Source organism: Octopus bimaculoides, chromosome 12 (genome assembly GCF_046866305.1).
Source record: "Octopus bimaculoides isolate indiv1 chromosome 12, ASM4686630v1, whole genome shotgun sequence".
Classification (NCBI taxonomy): domain Eukaryota; kingdom Metazoa; phylum Mollusca; class Cephalopoda; order Octopoda; family Octopodidae; genus Octopus; species Octopus bimaculoides.
In genome coordinates, this window is record NC_142939.1 from 16627479 (window position 1) to 16652478 (window position 25000).

The window sequence follows — 25000 nt, forward strand, 5'->3', positions numbered from 1 at the left end:
TTCATGAATATATAAATGTATGTATGAACGTATGTGTATGGTGTAAGTATATACATATGTATATATATATATATATATATATATATATATATATATATATATATATATATATATATATATGTATGTATGTATGTATGTATATATATACACATATATGTTGGTGCGTAATATGAAAAATGGCAGACCTCTATAAGGGAAGGTTACAAGAAACCTTCTAATTATCTAATTATCATACTTATTTATTAATTCATGTGTGTTTATCTTATATATATATTTTTCGTTTAACGCGTATTTAGACTAAGTATCTTTATCCGTTACTTTCCGATGCGTTCCGAGATAAAACGCCACCAATATCCTATTAGATTTGGTAGATGCTTAATTTCATGCTCTGTGTGTTTGCCAATACGCTGTGGAAATCCGCCAAAATATAACTTTCGATATGGTCTTTTGTTCAGCACTGTAGCAGTGATGAGTACTGCTTACCCTATAAAAATAGATGAACTGGATGGAATTTTCCCACAAATCACTTTTGTTTTACGTTAAATCAATGAGATATCATGATATCTTGCGAGAAACCTGGTGTAAAAATCATAAAGGCGATTCCGAAGTTCCTTCTTCGCAGTTAAGGAACTTCGAAGTTCATACGTGTGTAATTCAGGGAAATATCCACTGCATATCTATATAGATATTCGGATTCGAGTGAGCTACTTTGGTTAATAATAATAAGTTTACATATTATAAACCCTGGTGTCAAAAGATAGAATTCATTGTATATCTGATATTACAAGCGTTTGAAGATCGTATACCACCTTTCACTCTTCATTAACATACAATAACCAGCAAGCAATAGAGAAATCGCCCGCCAAATCTTCTGTCTCCATAAACAATGCAAATGTTGCAATTGATAACCATTATCGTTACATGTTTTTATATTTTCGCTGTCGGGTCAAGAAATTTAAGAAAAGTGCGAACTAGAGACAAACAAAGGAATCTAAGTAGAATGATGAATTCTTTTTGCCGTTTCACTTCATTTCCATCAACACGTTATCCGATATACAGTGGAGTGTGATCGAACTGGCAATACTTAGCATCATATTTGTCATTTTATTCATAAATCTAAACCTTCAATAATGCTATATGTTTTCTGCTGTCAACTTTTCTTATTGTTATATTATATATCGGAAACAGAAAACAGTAGCAGTTTGAAAAATGCTCCAATGCTAACAGATAAACAAGAAAAATCTATCAAGTACTTGAGCGACGTGCTTACATGCGAAAAATACTAAATTTATTTCAGATTAATCATCTTGCGCTAAATTGGACGTTGCAAGTTTTTCGATGTAGAATTCCTGAAATAATCAAAAACAAATGAAGCGACTGTCTCACTTGAGGGAATGGAAAATATCCTCTATACCGTATAGTATTGATTTAATCGTGTGTATGAGAGCTTTCCTTACGATTCTTTTTATTGCAGCCACCCGTTCATTTACTTCCCATGTCTTTTCAAATATTGTGACAGAATCTTTTTCTAATGTATTTCCTTGAGATAGTCTCCAAATAAAGATGATTAAAAACCAACATACCTTTTCTTCGTTGTCTATTTCGTAGAAAGGATCTTTGTTGTATAATAACTCCCACATAAATACACCAAATGAATAAACATCAGATGTCGTGGAAAAGCAGCGATCTTCTTCTCTGGCTCTGGGATTGCGAAGAACTTCCGGCGCAGTCCACCGTACAGAAGGAGCGCATGCGCTGAGATGCTTTTGACCTTTAAGAAAACACGAACAACAGAAATGAAATATCGTTACAAGTATTCGGCAAATAGAAATTTACACAAACATACAATCGTAGACATACGCACACACATAAACATACATATACACATTTATATGCATATGCGTATATATATATTTTGTGCGAGCGTGAATATATATTTATATATAGAGATTTGTACACACACTCACAGACACACATATATATATAAGAATATGAGTATTAATGTGTGTGAGTGTGTGGTGGGGCGAACTGGCACAGTAATGAGAGTGTACAATACAACGCCTAGTGGTATTTGTTTCTACTTGCTGGAGTCAAATCCTGCTGAATTCAATATTTCCATCCTCTCGGGGACAATAGTGTAATGCCACCCGAAAATATGGTGAACAGAAAATATGGTGAGAAACATTGCTTTATCAGTTTGGCTCTGTATTCTCAGGCAGAAACATCTGTAACGTCAGAGGTTCAGAGGTGTATCGCTCCTTTGTGGTCTTTACTTTGGATCAATATTTATTTCGTGCAATTGCTGGGGCAATTGCCACTTTTCCACACACACAGTTTTGCCAAAACCTGCACTGTCACCAATGAGTATTCCACTTTTTCTCCCCCACCTCTCTCTCTCTGTAGACGTGTGTGTGTATTCGTTTGATCTATGCATCAAACGAAATATTACTGCAAAATAGTAATGTGTTTACCATACTTAATGCAGGTACATTAGGGAATGCACGTTAACTGTTATATTCGTCCTGAGATACTATCTCCTATAGACGTAGAGTGTCAAACAGCACAAAGGTATATCAGTAACATCAGCGAAAGCATGGCATGCCTAATTGCGCGTCTCTGCCTATTTGATGCTGGTCAGTAAATAGTAACCACTAACATCTGCATGTTACGACAAAAACTTCCATCGTCACTGATTTAGAAAAACATTGACATTACTTACAAGCACAATCCTCTTTGTTGCACTCTTCCCGCAAAGGCTGTAGGAGTTTTGTTATTCCAAAATCTGCAACCTACAATTAGTAATATCATAATCTTCGTAATAATAATAATGATAATAATAATAATAATAATAATAATAATAATAATAATAATAATAATAATAATAATAATAATAATAATAATAATAATAATTATAGTTATAATATTAATAATAATAATAGTTATAATAATAATAATAATGATAATAATAGTAATAATAATAATAATAATAATAATAATAATAATTGCTACTAGAACCATGCTGGATGCTTATTTATTTACTACCAAGAGAGTCCCAATGAAAACTCTGTAAGGTATGATCATAATATAATACAAAAAATAAATCTAAAAAATAAATGACAAGCCTCGGCAACTTTTAATTTACTTCATTGCTGTGTCTTAAATGTAGAATTTAACTATTGAAAAGGTTGCAAGAGGCAACGAAAATTTCAGAAAGATAAATAAGTAAATGAGTGGAAATTTAACAGTGAGTGTGTTAAGTTATAAGGCACTAAAAGTGAATGACTCTACCCAGACACAACAGAATATGATTCAGCAGACGAACTCACTTAAAGAATCTTGCAAACCAAATCCCAAAACGAAATGAACGTAATTGTCCCATCCTCAAACTTAAATTAATTTCTCGAAAATAACTTTTTATCCAACGAGGTAAATTCTCATTCCTCCCTCTGTAATTTATTCCTCGCTCTTTCTTCCGCCCTATCCGTCCTCCTCCTCCCCTCATCTCACTCCCTCTCTGCAAATCACAATTTTTTGTTGCTAATGCAACCATGCAAACTACGATCTTAATATAACACAAAGACATGTCCCCCCAAAAAATATATATTACATGTCTCTGCAATGTTTAATTTATTTCATTTACCAACAGAAACTGCACCCTCCGTGCGGTTTTCACCTAGCCTCTTCATAATATGTTCACATTTGATTCCTAATTCTAATCATTTTTATATTTTACACCTAATTATTTCTTTGTATAATCGTGCTCACCTGCTTTCATTATTTTATCACAATCACAATCTCTCTTTTTTAAGCAAACATCAAGGTAGTCCAACTAAGAAGTGGGTCGCAATTTGTCAAGCTTTAGCTTCCCCTCAAAGCAACATAGAGATTTCAGTTCAGCAGCCCATCTGAAAGCTTTGCAGAGTGTGTGTGTGTGTGTGTGTGTGTGTGTGAGAGAGAGAGAGAGAGAGAGAGAGAGAGAGAGAGAGAGAGAGGATGGAGAGAGAACATTGCAAACAATGAATGTAATGAAAAAATTCGCATAAATAAATGGGGATTACTGCAGATGTATACGCCGGGGACATTGTTATTTCATAGCATCCAGTAAATGGATACTTTTTAACGAAATATTCTACAAATACTGTCTAAATGTTGTGGCTCGGTGTATATAGGGATTTATAGGAAAACCTTCCCAAAGGAGTGGAGAGGGGAGTTTCAGAAAATTCACGTGGTTCGACTTTTTTTTACCTCATAACTTTAAGGAAAATGGGTATCTTTTAATGAAAGTTTACACAAATACCCTTCAAACGAAATAGATTACGATTATAAAGAAATTTGTGGGGAAAATTTCTTTCCTTGGGGTGGAGAGAGGAGTTTCGGTAAGACGGTGTTTCGGATCAGGAAGACCGAATAAGTTATAACTACTCTGTTCTGACGGGGATTTTCCCCATTTTTTTAAACTTCATCCTTCGAAATGATGGGGTGGGGGCATCTTTGTATGAAAAAAATTTGAAACTTTTGTTTTTACAAACCCCCTCCCTCATCATCCCACTCCGTACCTATTCTGGTCATTTTCTTTTTTCACTTCAAAACTATGGAGGTGTCTTTTCCGTAAAATAATTTTTAAAAATGTTAATATTTTCAGAGGGAAAGGTGAGTGATTTGAGGGAGATTTGGCTGTTGTTTCTAGCACATACCAAGACAACGTTCCTTTTGTGGAGTGTTACTTCCAGAATGATTGAAGAATGTTACTACCGGAGCACACCATGGGGATGAGAATGGTGTGCCTGTCAGAGGGTACAATGAACGAATGCACAGTGCATAGAAGGCAATTGAGCTGTTTGAAATTACTGAAGAGAGATTACGTGACCAAGCAAGAGCAATATGAAAGAAAGGATAATTAACAAAATTGGAGCTAGAAGCTATTAAGAGAAGGCTATCGAGTGAGGTTTGGCATGCGAGAAATGAAAGTGATATAGTGGAAGAGATGGACAATTGTTCACAAGAATATACTACCGTGAATTGTGAAAGAATTGAGATCAGTGACTACTCAAACAATGAAGATCGATTAATAATAGACATGATTTTGTATCTATTAAATACAGAAGGGACAGAATTTATATGCGACTTTAAGTAGGCTAACGAATGGAGGCTAAATCTAGAGACAAGTAAAGTCAATAATTTCTTGAGACACATTGAAACAAAGGACATCACACAAACACATAATCTTATCAAGGCTGCTAGTAGGATTGTGGCAGAAAGGATGGAATTGAGAACTACTGAAAACAGAACAGCGACGGATAGAAGAGGAAATAAACAACCTTGGTGGAAAGGGAGAATTTCAGAAGATATAAACTCATTGAACAAACAGCTTAGTGGCAATACTTGTCAGGATAAGAAATGGAGAACTTAAGAATAAATGGAAATTCGAAAAAGTTAGGAAGAAGTGTGATGTAGATATAAAAGGCTTAACATTATAATTGAAGAATTGAAGCAGCAGATACTTGCACAAAAAGCAAAGCCAACTAGGGGATAGAATTACCAAATAGAGATTGATTAAGCAATTTGAAACGGAAGGATACAAATACCTTGGTTTACTAACGTTCAACGAGATAATGGAAAAGGAAATGAAAGAGCAACTGAGGGTGGCGTATTTCGGAAGACTAAGGTTGGTATTGCGCTCAATATTGACTGCATAGAATAAAATCCAAGGAGTTGATACGTAGGCGATAGTATCACTACGGTATGGACGGGAATTTTAAAATGGCAAAAGAGAGAAATGAAGAAAATGAATACCAAGACAAGAAAAATTTGACAGCACACTGAGCCTTCCACACTAAGAGTGACAGCAATAGGCTATACTTGTCCAGAAGAAAGGGTGGAAGAGGTTTGATCAGTTGCCAGGACTATATCGAAGCAGAGTAAAACGGCTTAGCATGGTATATATATTAGCATGGTATATATATTAGCATGGTATATATATTAGCATGGTATATATATTGTTGAAACATAGAAAGAAGACCGGCGTCATCAAAACTGAAAATTGTGTAATGAATTTCTCACTTGTAGGAATTAGCAGTGGTATATTGATAGAAATGCTAAGTTGATTGAGAATCAAGAGTACACCAAATTGATTGAGGAAGAGAGTACAGAAATTTTGGTGAACGCATTAATAACAATTGTTGATAAATGCATCGCATATCTTCTGCATTCGGTTACAAAAAAAAAAAAAACATGAGACGTGTAATCTTCTGTATCAAAGTGTTATGTGTATTTGTTCTGTGCACTATTTTTTCGTCTCTGTTATGGTTTTGCTCCGCCCAAATAATCAAACACGCTACAACTAAGTTTTACTCCTCTCAAAATAAAAATTCGATTTATTAAATTTTGAAAGACTGGAAATTATTCTTTTCATGAAACAGTTACATAATTTAGAAATTATACGGTATCAGTTTTCCATATTTCTGGATGGTTAATTTTAACTCGGTTACGCTCCAGATGTTGAATCTCTAGTGACAGGAGAATTACAGAAAGGCCAACCATGGATGCGTATAAGAGCCTCCTTCAAAGTCTGAACAAGAAGATATGAACTGACGTTAGAGACAGTTCAATGGCTGGCAGCTATGTATGCTGTGACATGACCCGTGCTTCTACAATCATCCCTATCATTATATTCATTGAATGATTAGGATATTTGGAAGCGATAAGAAAAAGGCCTGAAAAATTTGTCCAACAGTTGAAGATGATTGTGAACTCTATGATCGACGTAGATATGATATTACATTTCTTCAAATGCAGACTAACATTATGAATTATACATGACTGCTGGCGCTTAAGCAAATATTTAGAAATTTTATTGTGTATTTATAGGGAATTTTATGCGTTTTCATGTTTATATATTTGCTAAGATATTTTCCTCATTTCTGTATTTTGTATGACTAACACACATTAATATACATGGATATAAGACTGTTGATGCCAAGATAGTGCTTATCATCTTGCGATAGATCTGTTTGAAACATATTTCTTGTTAAACAAACTTAATATACTAGAAACTACATAATCTATACTGTACACATATCAAAATATACGTACCAGTTTGGATTCGTGATTTTGAAAATATGAACCCGATCGTCAACAGAGAAAGGGACGTCCTATGGTAACAATTATTTATTTTATTGAAGGAGAGTTTTAGCTGTCATTCATGAGAGAAGCGGAATATATCACAATATGCTGACAAAAGCTTTTTGTTTTTTGTTTTTTTTAAATACAGTAATCCCTCGCCATATCGCGGTACACTTATCGCGGTTTATTATTATTTAAGCTTACGTCGATTCCTCTGTGGTGTTGTTTTGCATTTAGAATAAAATAAAAATTTACAAATTGTAAAATTAATTAAAATATATATATAGTACAATACTGTTTCTGCTTCGCGGATTTTCACGTATCGTGGGAGGTTTGAAAGGTAACACACGTGATAGTCCGGGGATTACTGTATTCACATTCTAAATATTTTTTGCTAATTAAATATGAATGAAATAACGTTAAAAATATTAAATTTCGATAATGATTGGAACGAAATTAAGGTACATCTTGCGATATATATAGTGTATTACCCTAATAAAATAAGAATGATGACGTATTTGCTGTAACATTAACAACCTCTATTTTAAGAGCATCATTGTGATAATATCATTCGTTTAAGATAGAACATTCTCTGTATTACAAGATCTCACTTTCACATTTTTCTCAAGAAAGTTGATAACTTTTAATGTTACTACGTTTACATGAATTCTCCGAGAGACAAAGTCAGTATGCATGTATTACATATATTTTGCATGAGGTTGTTTGATTTATTGCGTTTCAAATTTTTACGAATAAATGTTTATTAGAGAAGTGTGCTCATACTAACTCTCTTCCTCTATCAAACATTGTGTATGTAGTAGACACGGACGGTTGACACCGCGAAATCTGGGTCTTACTCGGTGATTTATTTTAACATCTGTATAAATTATGAATATTTTTCGTATGAAAGTGCGATTCTATCATGTTTCCATATTTGATCCAATATATGCTGATACATAACCACACTGCATCAAAACACACGCTAACAACTTATGAGAAATCTATGTTGCTAGCAAGACGTTTAATTAGCCCAATTATTCTATTAATATTCAGTTTAACTATCAAGAAATTTGCTATATTTTAAGAGAAATTTCTTTAAAGGTTATTTCTATCGTCCTTAATGTCAGCGAATCAATAACAAAACGAAGCCGTCATTTAAGAGGCAAACTGGAATATACTTCCAATAACTGAATACAGATCGCATATATTTACAATGGAATCTCGATCGTTCGCTGGGAATTATTGATACGATCAATTTGAACATATCGGTGACAATATTAAGCATCATGGGATTTCCTATCATCCAGAAATGTGATATCACTTAATATTATTCCTAGCATAAAAATCGTGACCATAACATGACACAATGTATAATATAACCGTAGCGTGATTTTATATTTCTTCCCATAACCTGTCTGTTCTGTTTGCATGAACTCTATGGATTGTTCATTTGCATTTAATGCAGGAGCTACTCGATTTAAGGGGACACTGAATCATGCATTTAAAATATACAAAACTGTATCGATGGATCGCGTTGTTTGAAGCGATTTCCGAATATTTACAAATCCCTTTTGCATTCTCCTGACCTGTACGTGTGGAGCCAACTCTTGTTTACATGCTTAGGCTTTTATGTAAATATGAGATTACTTATTTTTTTCTATGTTCAGAATTCTAGACGTATCTTTAGGGAATTTCTCTTAAAATGTAGAAAGATTCTTCTTATCTAAATTGAATGGTAATATAGTAATTGAGCTAAGGCAGCGAGGTGGTAGAATCATTAGCACGCCGGGAAAAATGCTTCGTGGCATTTCGTCCTTCTCTACTTTGTGAGTTCTAATACTGCCGAGGTCGATGTTTGCCTTTCATCCTTTTGGGGTCGATGAAACAATTACCAGTTGATTACTGGGCTCGATTTAATCATCGACGTACACCTTCCCCCGAATTTGTTTTCCTTACGTAAAATTCGAAACCAACATAATAATTGAGCCAATTCGATGTTTTGCCAGGGACATACTTTTCTCATTATACGTTGTTAGCGTGTGTTTTGACGTAATTTGGTTGTGTATCAATATATGTTAAATTAAATACGGAAACATGTTAGAGTCACACATTCATACGGATGAACATATATCCATAATTTATACGGATGTTAAAATAAATAACAGAATGAGAATCTAGTCTTTGAGGTGTCCATGAATTATATTCAAAATGTTGAATAGAGAAAGCTTTATTATTATTACAAAGACATCTCCTATTTCATCAATTAGTATCGGTAACAACTACTGTATTACCTTAACAACATAGTTTATTTTTTATTTCCTTACATACATATTTACAGAATTGCAGCTACAGAATGCAAATATTAAAAGAAATGAAAGCAAACATTTCCCACTGACTGGCATTTTCTGACGCTGAATTTTACACCTGAAAAATTTCTGAGTCCTTATGTTTAAAAATATATAAACTTGTCCAACGTTATTATTGCTTATACTGTATTGTCACATTGTTGATTTTGTTTACAAGGCACGCCATCTTTATTTACTACATATATATATGTTTGATCTTATATATCTACCAAATATTAGTTCACTTAATCTTTTCATGTAGCCTAAGTTTTCATACCCATTTTCATGTTTATTTCTCCTGCAAATTAATTCACTTATCTAGATCTTTTTCTTAACTTCCCAACATGTTTGAAATAATCCTTTCATCTCCGAGTCGTCTGATTCATCTATTAGCTGATTAGCTATTTGTTTTCTGTGAAGTTTCATAAACATTCAGTTTTCTTTTTCTAATTTAGCCTCAGCATATACCGCTCTACATATGAATATTCTATAGTGTAGTCATTTGAAGTGAGAAACACATTCGAGAGCATCTCAAGTAGCAGTATTGTAATGCAACGTTGACTTCCAGTTGAAGCTAGTTCATTGCGATTCATAAAATAAAAGCCATAGCTTGAAATTTCAAACTCATCACACTCATCTTCACTCTCCAAACGAAGAAACTTTGCCAGTACGCATAACAGTTTTAATATGCTGTTAAATCCTTGCCTAATTGATTATGAAATTTTGAGGATTTAGTGATTCACTCTCTACTCTTGAATCATACCGTTACTCTGAATACTGTAACGTCAGTGAAGAAATCTCTGCTTGCTCAAATTAATTAACTCACTGTTCCATCTACTAATTAGTAGAGTTGTTAGGATGTCGCATAGATAGCCTTGTCGTATTTCTTTCACATCCCAACGCTTGGTAATCAAATCCTGCCATGACCAACTTTGCTTTTCATTTCTCAGTATAAATAAACACCTGTCAATTGGTCCTACTTTTTTTTAGATTGAAAAATATAAGAGAAACTCGTACTACTACTGACTGACTTCGCTCCCCCGCCCCCAACGACTGACTGTCTGGGTTTGTAGTAGCTGACTTATACCAATTTGCCATGTGGGAAGGGGTGTACCATTTCATTAAAACACTTTGTTTCAGTCATGGGACAGATAAGATATGGGTACGTAAACAAACTATCATTGATGGTGGGGAGACACACACACACAAACTCACACACACACACACACACACACACACACACACACACACACACACACACACACACATATATATATATATATATATATATATATATATATATATATATATACATACAACACACAGGCTTCCATGCAGTTTCTGACATCAAATTCACTCACAAAAATTAATTAGACCGCGGTTGTAGTAGGAGTCACTTGCTCCAAGTGATGCGTCAAAAGTTACATGGTTGCAGACCAACCAGTCATTTAGTCAGATAATTTTACTTTCACCTGCTCAAAGATGATTTGAATGCTATGTTTCCAGATACATTTGTTTACTAAGCATTATATTGGTTTCAAATGTTGGCACAACGCCAGCAATTCTGGGGTAATCTACTCCAGTTCTAAGCTGCTACATATTTTATGGACCTTGAAATGATGGAAAGCAATGTCAGTCTCGATAGAATCTGAACTCAAAATGTAAAGGGGGACGAAATACCGCTAAGCATTTTGCCCAAAGTGCTAACGATTTTGCTAGCTCGCCACTTTTGCCAAGCATTACATTAGCAGTACGTTCACAGTCCCAGGCAAAATATAAGTTTGTAACTATTGACAGATTCATCATTGCATTGAGAGTCCAAAAGTCTAGTGACTTGATATGGTGACTACGCGCTGTCATCAGCAGGATAGACTACCACATTATCGTTTGATAAGTTGACGCATTGTTGGCAACGGCGTCTACAGAATCCACCATAACATAACTCAGACGAAACAATGGAGGAAGTAGAAAAGATATTTGAGTTGTGTTATGGACGAAAACTTTGCTTATCTAAAAAGATATTTATATACTTATATTTAGGCTGTCAAGATCTTATTAAATCGAAGCCATTTCCACAATAATTCTTTTCTAAGGTCAGTCAACCTTTCTAATAAACAATGATGGATTATCAATCAGAATCATGCGAGACGTGATCGAATAGAGTGAATGATTGGCAAGTATCTCCAATACAGGCATTACATTAGGTTACACCAGATCTCACATATTCAATTAAGACTATGTATGTCAATTCATAAGGCTCATATAACCGTAAAGCTGTGTGAGATGGGGCAAATTCACGTCCATATTCGGAGACATTAGACTAATCGAATTTCCCATGTCCATACACGCGAAGTTATGCATAGACACGCACATAAACATTGAGGTAAATAAACATATATACATACATACATATATATATATATATATATATATATATATATATATATATATATATATATATATATATATATATATATATATATATATATATATATATATATATATATATATATATATATATATATATATATATATATATATATATATATATATATATATATATATATGTATATATATATATGTATATATATATATATATATATATATATATATATATATATATATATATATATATATATATACATATATATATGAATATACATATATACATGTGTGTGTATATCTATTCACATTATATAGTTATATAGACTGATACATAGATAGATACATAGATAAATAGATAGATACATAGATAGATATATACATACTTAGGCAGGCAGACAGACAGACAGGCAGACAGACAGACAGATACATAGATAGATAGATAGATAGATAGATAGATAGATAGATAGGTATAGATATATATGTACGTATGCGTATACATGTAGCTATATGTAGAAGTATTTATACATGTGCTTATACATGTAGCTATATATAGCTGTATAATACACATAAAGTATGTGATGCGTGTGTGTGTGTGCGTGTGTGTGTGTGCGTGTGTGTGTGCGTGCGTGTGTGCGCATGCGTGTTTGTGTGTGTACACGCACATATCAATGAAGAGAGAGTGGGAAAAGAGTGCTGAAGATAAACCACATATAGGGAAGTTACATAATAAAAAAGGTTTGTCGATGAACGAAGAGTAAATTATGTATTGATTCGTGAATGGAGTGATTAATAGATTCCGATAGGAATGGTATTTATAGTTATTTATGTACAGAGAATAGATGTGTAGTTAATATTGATGGTAGGACATTTTTAAAAGGAGAAAGAGATAAAATGCTATTTATATAGCAATCTATCAACAGATAATCATACACATATCATATATCCTTCATACACACACATACGTGGATAAATATATGTAGACGTGCATATAAACTTACTTGCAAGGATATATATATATATATATATATATATATATATATATATATATACATATATATATATGCGCACATATGTTAACGCAAATGATTAACAGAAACACAGACGTGTATATATATATATATATATATATATATATATATACAGGGGCTGGACAGAATAATGAGAACGCCTTAAAATTTCACGCAAATATATTTTAATATGCGGTAGAACCGCCTTTGGCAGTAATTACAGCTTCAATTCTACGTGCTATGGACTTGTACAAAGTTTCAGTTGTTTCCAAAGGAATTTTTGTCCATTCTTCAGCTAAAACAGTCTCCAGTTCTTGTAGTGATGACGGTTTTTCTCAATATTATGCACCATAAATGTTCAATAATATTGAGATCTGGGTACTGTGGTAGTCAAATAATATGTTCAACTTCACTAGAATGTTCCTCGTGCTATTCAGGAACAACTTCAGCTGTGTAAATTGGTGCATTATCATCGTGAAACATTGCGCTTACCTCCGGAAACAGTTCCGCAACCATAGGATGAAGTTGATCACATAATATGCTTAAATAGTCTTGAGTATTAATTTTGCCATGAAGGGAAACCATTGAACCAGCAGATTTCCAAGATACACGTCCCACTCAGTTCATCACAGAATCTCTCTATCTTTAACAGTTAGAAGAAGGCAGTCTGGGTCAAATGTTTCTTTTGGCTGTCTCCGCACGTATACTCGGCCGGTGGTCGGAAGTAAGATAAAGGATGACTCGTGCAAGAAAATAACACACTTCCATTGTTCTAGGGACTAATTCTGTAAGTTTTTACTCCAGTCTAAACGCTGTGCAACGTTTGTTTTTGAAAGTAGTGGTTTTCTGTTTGCAGCCCTCCCGTGAAATCCGGCTTTGAGCAGCTCCCAGCGAACACTTTTTGTGGAAACTGAGCTCTTGAGGTGGTCCTTAAACTCTGCTATAATTCTGGGAGCTGTACTTTTGTGAACCTTTCTAACAATTCACGAAATATTCCGACGGTCCCTATCTGGAAATTTTGGTTTTCATCCGGAGTTTTGTTTCGACGAGGAGGCTTTTCCCTCTTTCTCAAAGGCTGTCATTACTTTCGAGACAGTACTTCATGATACACCAAATATCTCGGCTGTTTTTGTTACGCTAGCGCCTGCCATATGAGTACCAACAATTTGAACTCTTTGAAAGTCCGATAGATCTGTCATTTTAATGAATTTTAATCACTTTTTTCTGATGACATCAGAAAAAACAGCAATTTTAGCAAAACATAATAAATAACACTAAAAATAAATTAAAAAAACAGAAATAAACAAGCTTTTGACAATTTTATAGATATTTAAAAATTATGATGCTAGGTGTTTCCATTATTTTGTCCAAGCTATATATATATATATATATATATATATATATATATATATATATATATATATAGAGAGAGAGAGAGAGAGAGAGAGAGAGAGAGAGAGAGAGAGGGAGGGAGAGAGGAAGGGAGAGAGAGAGAGAGAGAGAGAGGGAGAGAGAGACCGATGGAAAAGTCAGAAACTGATAGATATGTATACACTCAGTAAGGAAAGACATAGTAACATAAATTAACATTCTATAACTGCAATGACATATAAAAAACACTTTTACCTTAACGATGTCATGATCGCTGATGAATATATTAGCACACCGGATGTCCCTATGTAATATTGCTGGTTTACGGGAATGCAAAAAATTAAGGCCCTCTGATGCCTGAAGACACTGAAAATATAAGAAAAACAATATATATATATATATATATATATATATATATATATATATATATATATATATATATATATATTTAAATATATATGTATATATATGCCTGTATATGTACATATATATGTATATATATATATATATATATATATATATATATATTATATATACATACATACATACATACATATATATATATAGATATATATGTAAATAAAAAAAATAAAAAATAAAAACACACACACACACACACACACATGAACATATAAATAAATAAAAACTAATACAAATGAACACGTATTAACAGAGAATATAGGTGATACAGACACTCCCCATACACACATGCACTTACAAAAGACACAGACACATTGAAGGACACGCATGCGTAGACACATACAATAGGAATACAAAATACAAAATGGCTGATAGTTAGCAAGGTGAGACACACATAAGAAAGAAGGAAACAAAGGACCACTGATGAGGTCACAGAAGTGTGACGAAAGAACTCTGGCCGAAATAAGATTAAGATTAAGATTAATGTAATATAAAGCTGAAAAAAAAAAAAAAAATTAACACCAAATATACAGTGCGTGTGTTTTTATTGGCTAAACTGGCAATATGACCATCCCCAAGTACAACAACATAAATATATATATATATATATATATATATATATATATATATATATATATATATATATATATATATATATATATATATATATATATATATATATATATATATATATATATATATATATATATATATATATATATATATATATATATATATATATATATATATATATATATATATATATATATATATATATATATATATATATATATATATATATATATATATATATATATATATATATATATATATATATATATATATATATATATATATATATATATATATATATATATATATATATATATATATATATATATATATATATATATATATATATATATATATATATATATATATATATATATATATCTCTCTCTCTCTCTCTTTCGCTCTCTCTCTCTCTCTCTCTCTTTCTCTCTCTCTGTCTCCACTCAACACAAACACATATATATGTAGATATATCTATATATATATATATATATATATATATATATATATATATATATATATATATATATATATATATATATGTATAGATATATGTATATATATATGTATGGATATATATATATAGAGAGAGATAAATAGATAGATAGATATGTACATATATATACACACACATATGTGTATAAACATATATATATATATATATATATATATATATATATATATATATATACATATATATGTATACATGTATATATATACATATACTTATACATATATATGTACGTATACATATACGCAGATATATATATATATACATATCTACATATATATGAATACGTATTTACATATATATATATATATATGTGTGTGTGTGTGTGTGTGTGTGTGTATTTACATATAAACATATATAAATATATATATATATACGTCTGTGCGTGTGTGTGTATTTACATATACACATATATATACATATAAACATATATAAATATATATATATATACACCCATATACGTGTGTGTGTTTGTGTGTCTATGAACATATGTTCAATAAATGTATAAATGTTCACATCTTATTCTAAACAATATATAATTAATAGTTCAAGTTGATAACTATATTATGAAGGAAATCACAAGGTATTGTATTTGAAAAAAAAAATGTACTGATGGATTGCTTCAAAGGCATAACATCTTTTATTTGTAACATTGACCTCAAAGTTAACGAAAAATTTAAAACTATGTTTTAGACTAGAAGTGATTTAACACTAGTTAACCAATTACGCGGTGAAGAAAGAAAATTATGATTTTATCACAATGAAATAGGATAAGCGAAGCAAAGCATCTTATCTTCGACAAAGCTAATGTGTTTACAATAGATAATTATCTTCGAAACGGTTACCTTATACTCTTCTTTGTTGTTTTTGTTTCGCACCAGATCAAACCTTATCTGTAAGATCTATGTTCAAAGTGATTCTTTGAACACATCCTCTTCCTTTTTTCAAATATTTCAGTGCAAAGGGGTTACTATTTCTAGCAGGTAGCTTTAACGTTCGGAGTTTCCGTATGAACTCCGCATAAAGCCAGACGTTCGGTAATAATAATTATTATTTGTATAGTTATTATTTCTAGGTGGGAAAATGTTTATAAAACTGGCTAGATATCTTGCACGTTTTATTTGCAGTAGTTTGTGTTGTGAATTCGAATGTCATGATTTCAAGCTTTACATAGGTCTATGAGTCGATAAACTAAACGTATCAGTTGAGCTCTACAACTTTTGTCATAAGACATCATTTATATAAAGTTAGATGTATCAATTAGGAATGTGCCGTATCTCAAATTCTGTTTTAAATACTTACGATTCTTGCTCGAAGAGGCCATGTCATACAATTGTAGTTATGTTTCATGTAATCCCTTAGAGCAACACCTTCCACAAACTCGACCATAAGACAAGGAAGACGGGTTTCGAGACACAATCCTAAAACGCTAACAATGTTTCGATGTCTGTGCTTCCTGGAACAAAAATAAAATATCAGATAATATGTATATGTATATATATATATATATTCCCAATAAGCATAACTATTACTAATATAGATTCACGGTCCAAAATCTAGGTGGGTTACATAATACATTATACACACCAAAGCCTTTGACTAATACTTCAATTTCTCGACCTCGAAACAAATTTTACTTTGCCATGATGTGAACTCAGAATGTAAATTGTTGGAGAACATTCGAAATTAAATTTGAGCCAATGCAGTGACGCTTTAGCCAATCACCACCACCTTGTAAGAAATTGCGACTTCATATATGAGTGAAGATTCTTTCATACTCTATACTACTGTATAATAAGATTCCACGTAATGTTTACCCAGAAGAAGCAAATGGCGAACGGAATGACAATTACGAGAATATGTTTTACGTCAATAATGCAATGAGAAAACCATATCGTTGTAGTATGGATGAAATAAAGGTATAGCTTCGAAATTCTGAGATTCCGTGACCGAGTGTGACAGTCCGATATCATATTCGAAAGATGAGCGTAGCTAAGACATTAACCAAGATAAAAATACGAGCTTGATTATATTAATGCCTAATAATTGATCGGATATGTTACTATACATGACGAGGCCTAATGATGCTAAGAAGACCCAGTGATTTAAGGTGTTTCATTGCAGGGATATACCAATCACTGAACGTATTTCAGAATATCATACATCACAGGCAGTGAGCTGGCCGAAATGTTAGCATGCCGGACTAAATGCTTACCGGCATTTCGTCTGTCTTTACGTTCTGATTTCAAATTCCGCCGAGATCGACTTTGCCTTTTGGGTTCGATAAATTAAGTACCAGTTGTGTACTGGAGTCGATCTAATCGACTGACCCCGTCCCCCAAATTTCGGGCCTTATGCCTAGAGTAGAAAAGAATATCATACATTACTTCTAATTTAGATGAAACATATCTTTAACAATTAAACACCAAAAAAACTGACTAGTCTTAGTTTTTTAGTTCACTGTATTAGATATTATTGTGTGACTTTAAAGTAATTCGGTATGAATATTTCGGCTTTTCGTCCATCAGCATCTAAAAGAGCTTCTTTGAATGGACATCAATACCGTAGAAAAAAAATCAATTTCAGTAAAACTTTTATATTAAGTAGATACTAGAAAACACTGGTTTTCGTTTGATTAGTTCCGAACCCACGAAAAATTTCTTCTACTGTGTTTGTTTGTAAATTCTGCCGGTGAAATAATGACCCTACATGCTCATGATTTTAGTTCTATATTCCTGTTTTTATAACCAAACGTATATTTTCGTTTCGCTACATATTTCAGTGCTGTGCGTACATATAAATGAATGTATGCATGCGTGTATGTGTATTGTGCATATGTATGCGTGTAGACACAGAGTTAAGGTCAAACAGTAACAGAGATTTATGGGTTAGGTCATTCTTATTCATGCAAAACTTTGTTTGTGCTGTAGGGTATATTTATACACCAAAACATACGGAATTTCCATACAGTCACACACACATACATACACACTTATACATATGCGTATATATATATATATATATATATATATATATATATATATATATATATATATATATATATATATATATATACATATGTATACCTATATATATATATGTATATGTCTACATATATATACTTTCGTATTACATTTTATATATATATATGTTCAAATACAAGCGTGCCCAACAAAGGCGTTTATTTATACAAGTTCACAACATTTATCAGTCAGTTCTGCCATTGCATGTATGTCCCTGCTGATGTTCTGCTTTCTTTGCTAACAATTCTATACTGTAAATCCTGTTGTCATGAATACGGTGAAACATATTTGCCACTTTTGAACTGAGCGATCAATTACTCTGACCTGACAGCATTTGTTCCGCTATTATAAATCTTTCGAGATGGCTTGATACAGTAAAATGCACCCTCTACTTTCCGATTCACTTGGAATATTTATGAGGTTAATATTTGGCATACGTGAGGAGTTCTAATAACATATATGCAGAAATATATATGTGTGTGTGCGTGTATACATACACACACACACGCACACACACATACTTAAATATGTATATCTTCTAACTTCAAAATAATACTATATATATATATATATATATATATATATATATATATATATATATATATATATATATATATATATATATATATAGTATTATTTTGAAGTTAGAAGATATATATATTTAAGGATGAAAAAGAATTATATATTTCTGAATTCATAAAATAAAGTAAACAGAAATGTAATTCATGCTAGCGTGCGATAAATCTAGTCAACTTTTAGATGTTAAATGGCCAGCCGTTTGCTTATAAATATATATTTATGTATCTGTGTGTATTTTGTGTATTTGATTGTGTTGAATTTAACTTTCGAACCGTTCACCAGAAAAGCGGTACCAACTTCTAAGAGTTTGCAACATTGATGTAATATGGATTGGTATTCTCGGAACATAAGCACATTGAAAAAAACAGCTTAGATTTGAATCCATGAAACATGAATAACGAAGTACATTCCTACACGTTCGCAAATATTCACATATTATGGGTACATTTATTTGCGTATATAATATGTATTTTGCTTTGCGTAGAAAGTATTATATTTAGACGTTGTATCAATATTTAAATACGAAATTACTATAACGAACGAATATGCAGTTTTGTGTCTCTTTATGATGGCTTGGGTTAAAATACAATTGAAGTTAGTTAAACTTCAGCCGAATATTGATGTAACATTATATAATGCATACTCGAATTAAGAAGATTCATTTTCCAGTTGTACCTTCGGTTTATGTTAAGTTGAATTATTCTGCTGAAAATTACCTTTCTTCAACCTAAGCAGAAAACAATTTCAGCTTACTTTTAAACTTAAAACTTAGCTTGTAGTGAAGAGACAGTAATACAATTTTGTCACTGACCGCAGTACGGGGTGCCTTCAAACAAATACATTTTACAGCAAATGGTTTAATAATCTGAGTGATATTTGGCCTGACGATCCAGAAGCGTAAACATCATGAGGCGGATTTAATGAATCTAGCTATGCACACGTCAGAAAGGATATTCTATAGCCTTATTCTTGTATAAACTGTTGCTATTTATCCAATAGTGAAGGCGCAATGTCCCACTGGTTAGCGCAGCGGACTCGCAGTCATAGGATCGCGGTTTCGATTCCCAGACCGGGCGTTGTGAGTGTTTATTGAGCGTAAACACCTAAAGCAACACGAGGCTCCGGCAGGAGATTGTGGCAAACCCTGCTGTACTCTTTCCCCACAACTTTCTCTCACTCTTACTTCCTGTTTCTGTTGTGCTTGTAATTCAAAGGGGTCAGCCTTGTCACACTGTGCCACGCTGAATATCCCCGAGAACTACGTTAAGTGTACACGTGTCTGTGGAGTGCTCAGCCACTTGCACGTTACTTTCACGAGCAGGCAGTTCCGTTAATCGGATCACATGGAACTCTCGACGTCGTAAGCGACAGAGTGCCAAGATTTATCCAATAAATTTCTAGCCAGAAATTTGAACCTTGATCCAGATCTTGATGTTGGAATTTGAATTAGCATTCAAAGATTATGAAAAACTTTTGCGAAGTTGCAATTTTCTTTATACTCTCTAAAGTAGGCAGAATTGTTAGTGTGCGGGACAAAACGATTAGTGTCATTTAATCCGGCTCCTTACATTCTGACTTCAAATCCCGCCGAGGTCAGTTTGGCTGTCGTTCCTTCAGGGTCAATGAAAGAAAGAACCCTCAAGTAATCGGATCGATGTAATCGATTTACTGTCTTCACTCAAAATTGTTGGTTTTGAATACTACGACGCAGTGGCGACCCGTTCAGATATAATGTTGGGATCGTGTTAATTTACACACCGTGGAAACTGATAACCGATACTGTGACCACGGAGACCCAAGAAAAAAATTACATTCTCTACAATTATAAAAGGTACTGAAAGATATCTGGCTCCGTAAAGTAAATTATTTTTGTTTAGCTGTTTGGCTGTAAAACCATTATAATCAAAGCATTTTAAATGGTAGGAGCGTTTAAAGGGAACCAGTGACACCTGTGTATTAATCCTGTGCTGGACTAGTATCTCTTGCACAAGATTCTTTCTTCTGAAAGCCTTCCGTGAAAATCCGGATACGCTCCGATCTCATGAAGTTCTATGCACGAGTTATCTCTGTTTTCATTTTGAAATTGTGTTGTGCATGCCGTTGTTCGAAACCAGCATCCGCGATAGAAAAGTTTCCGTATTGTTTACAAACGTCCCATAACTTTCATTTCCTTTAGCAATAAAATATAAATAGCAAATAAAGTGAAACGATATAATGTACCCGGACGACTATATAGTATATATATATATATATCCTAATATCGATCGTGTAAACACGTGGCTACGATGAGATTTACTAATGGATTTTATTTAAAGAACCATTATAAAAAGATTTTACTGATATAAAATGTAATACCATGTTATGTGATAAAAATCGCTCAATAATGATAGCGTGGAACAGAACAAAGGGTTCAATATCATATTTTTTAAAAAATAATAACAGATCGATAGCTAAAAGTTTGATAAAGAAAAGATAAAAAGATGCCTCGCTTTTATTATATAATTTCTTCAAAGACACTCTTTATTTAGACCGTTGTTTTTTGTCCAATAAAATAAGACAGCAAAGGAGATCATTCACATTTAATTTGGTGAGAAAACGATAAGCTATTTCATGGGAAAATTGATGACCACCATACTTTGAACTACAGAAATTACTACTGTATAAAATTGCTTATATATACATACATACATACATATATATATATATATATATATATATATATATATATATATATATATATATATATATATATATATATATATATATATATATATATATATATATATAAACAATTATATAATTATATAAATTCTTTATTATATTTGTTTCAGTCATTTGACTGCGGCCAAGCTGGAGCACCGCCTTTAGTCCAGCAAATCAACCCCAAGATTTATTCTTTGTAAGCCTAGTATTTATTCCATCGATATTTTTGCAGAACCGCTAATTTACGGGGAAGTAAACAAACCAACATCGGTTGTCAAGCTATGGTGTGGGGGAAACACTCAGGCACACAAAGATATATATATATATATATATATATATATATATATATATATATATATATACACGCACACTCATATATACAGATATCTAAATACATATATATACACACATATGCATATATATATATATATATATATATATATATATGTACAGACACAAATATGTATGAAAGCATTCGTGTGTAAATCTGTATGTTGCAAGTTGTAAGTCTATGCATACGGATAGCCAAAAGTATGCACCTACATAATCTTTTCCATAAAAGGCCATCACCTAAGGTGACATATACTGACACTTCTGCCATATACTAAACAGCCGAAATTTTATTTTTTAATTAAAATAGGGTAATTATGCAAATTATAAATCTGTTTTCGTAGATAATACAAATAGGATGAAAGATTAAAATTTATTTTGGTTCATATTCACGTTTTGTATATTTTTGAAAAGTGTTATGCTGTCATGAACGGCTCTCGTTCAGAAATGCTATATCCTTATCATCTGAGACGTTAACCACCTCCCGAGACTGTTGCGTGTTTTATGAGTTGCTAGATGCACAGCCAGTGATATTCAATTTAACATCTATGATATGTTGTTATTGTATAATCATTAACAGACCAAATCAAACATACCTATGATGAAAGACATTCTAACGGACTCCATTTAGTCGTCTTTATGCATCCCAAACAGCATTATCTAATAAAAGACACTTCTTTAACGTGATGTGTGAAAATTAAGGAAGAAATGCGTCCCGTAGAGGCTTTGTCACTCCGTGGCAGATAGTATTTGTATCGTTAAATTCATTGCTCCTAATCATCTTTAACAAAGAGTTTTGGAAACATCTCAGATTATTATTATTATTATTATTATTATTATTATTATTATTATTATTATTATTATTATTATTATTATTATTATTATTATTATTATTATTATTAAGGCGGTGAGCTGGCAGAAGATTTAGCATGCCGGGCAAAATTCTTAGTGGTGTTTCGTCCATTTTCATGTTCTAAGTTCAAATTCTACCGAGGTCGACTTTGACTTTCATCCTTTTGCAGTCGATGATACAAGTACCAGTTATGTACTGCGGTGTATATAGTCGACTATCTCCCTCCCCCAAAATTGCTGCCGTTGTGGCAAAATTAGAAGCTGCTGCTGCTATTATTATTATTATTATTATTATTATTATCATTATTATTATTATTATTCTCGTTATTATTAAGGCGGCAAGCTGACAGACTGGTTAGCACGCCGGGGAAAACTCTTAGCGGTATTTCGTTTATTTTCACGTTGTAGGTTCAATTTCGGCCGAGGTGGACTTTGACTTCCGTCCTTTTGGGGTTGATAAACATTGGGGTCGATGTAATCAAATCATCTCCTCCCCAAATTTCAGACCTTCTTCCTATAGTAGAAAGGAATATTATTATTTTTGTTGTTGTTTATCACCAACACTAAACGTGTCACGAACACTCTGTTAGTCTTTTATTCGTTTTCATTCTCATAAGTCTATCAGTTTCGTTTTCTGTTTTGTTGTATAGTGTGTCTGAGCAAAAAATACTTTTATCTGCCCTAAGGGGCGAAATTTCGAAACGTAAATATTTCTTTTCGAAATATTGGAAAAGCATTTATATGGCATTGTATTTGTCGTGAAACGAAGAAGGGAAGTGTGGAGGTGGTTTTCATGGCGAAATTGTCTTTCGCAGTCAGTTCCACCTGACAAATATATGGACAAAGGTAGTAGCAGCAAGATCAGAAGCAACGATAAAAACACCAACATCAACAACATTACCATTATTAACACCGACTAAAACAACACCAACCAAAGCAACATTAACAACCACAACAACAACAACGAACAATAGAAAGAGGAAAAATAACAAAATAAAAATTCTTCACACATAATACGTGCAAATTCAATCAACACCACCACCACTGCCACCATTAACAGAGATACGGTCGCTGAATACGAAAATATCCACAAATCAAGCAGTGATAGTTTCACCGCTGGGGTGCATCAAGTACGAGAAAACGGTATGCTGTCAATGAATGAATTAAAATTGCAAGAAGCATGTTAAAAAGAAACGGAAGAAGGGTTTATCTTAACACATCCGAAAACATTGTAGAGGACAACAATACTGAGAAAAACAATAATCTACAAAACCATACGAATAACTATTTGTAAACTAGAAAAGGCGGCATAGCAAGAAATTGAATAATGTCTGAGAACAGTGTGGGACACGAAAACGTACGCTGCAAGGAGAAACGATAGGGCACTATAGTGGTGATATTTTCCGCAGAAGAGGCAAGGGATCATTTTAACTTTAAAAAATTAAAGTTTTGGTACTTATATACCTCGGCCATCGAGAAAATTAAAATTGGAGGCATACCACCAAAAATGGACATCTGTTGGCTGGTAGCAGCTGTCCTCTTGGACATCTGCTGGCTGATAGCAGCTGTCCTCTTGGACATCAAGGACAAAATAAATATTTTCCCGGTGCACAAACTACAAAAACAGATGTGACTGTGTGAAGGCATGGAGTTGTAGGCGCAGGGGGACGTTAAAAATTTCTTACATGACACTAATCTTCACTTGGCCGTTGAGGGCAGAAAGAGACGAGATATAACCTGTATGGGGACCCCACATCAAACGAGAGAAGGTGATCCCAA

At 32.7% G+C, this 25000-nt stretch overlaps 1 protein-coding gene across 2 annotated transcripts in view; it reads right to left on the reverse strand.

Moving 5' to 3' along the window:
• The window catches only part of LOC106875323 (uncharacterized), a 200649-nt gene that overhangs the window by 18354 nt on the left and 157295 nt on the right, over positions 1 to 25000 (reverse strand). For both annotated transcript variants that reach the window (XM_089360840.1, XM_089360841.1), the window contains 4 exons: positions 17037 to 17190; positions 14486 to 14596; positions 2720 to 2789; positions 1584 to 1771 (listed from right to left, as the gene is read on the reverse strand). In XM_089360840.1, the coding sequence (XP_089216966.1) occupies positions 1584 to 1771; positions 2720 to 2789; positions 14486 to 14596; positions 17037 to 17190 (523 nt within the window). The remainder of the gene's footprint in view (positions 1 to 1583; positions 1772 to 2719; positions 2790 to 14485; positions 14597 to 17036; positions 17191 to 25000) is intronic.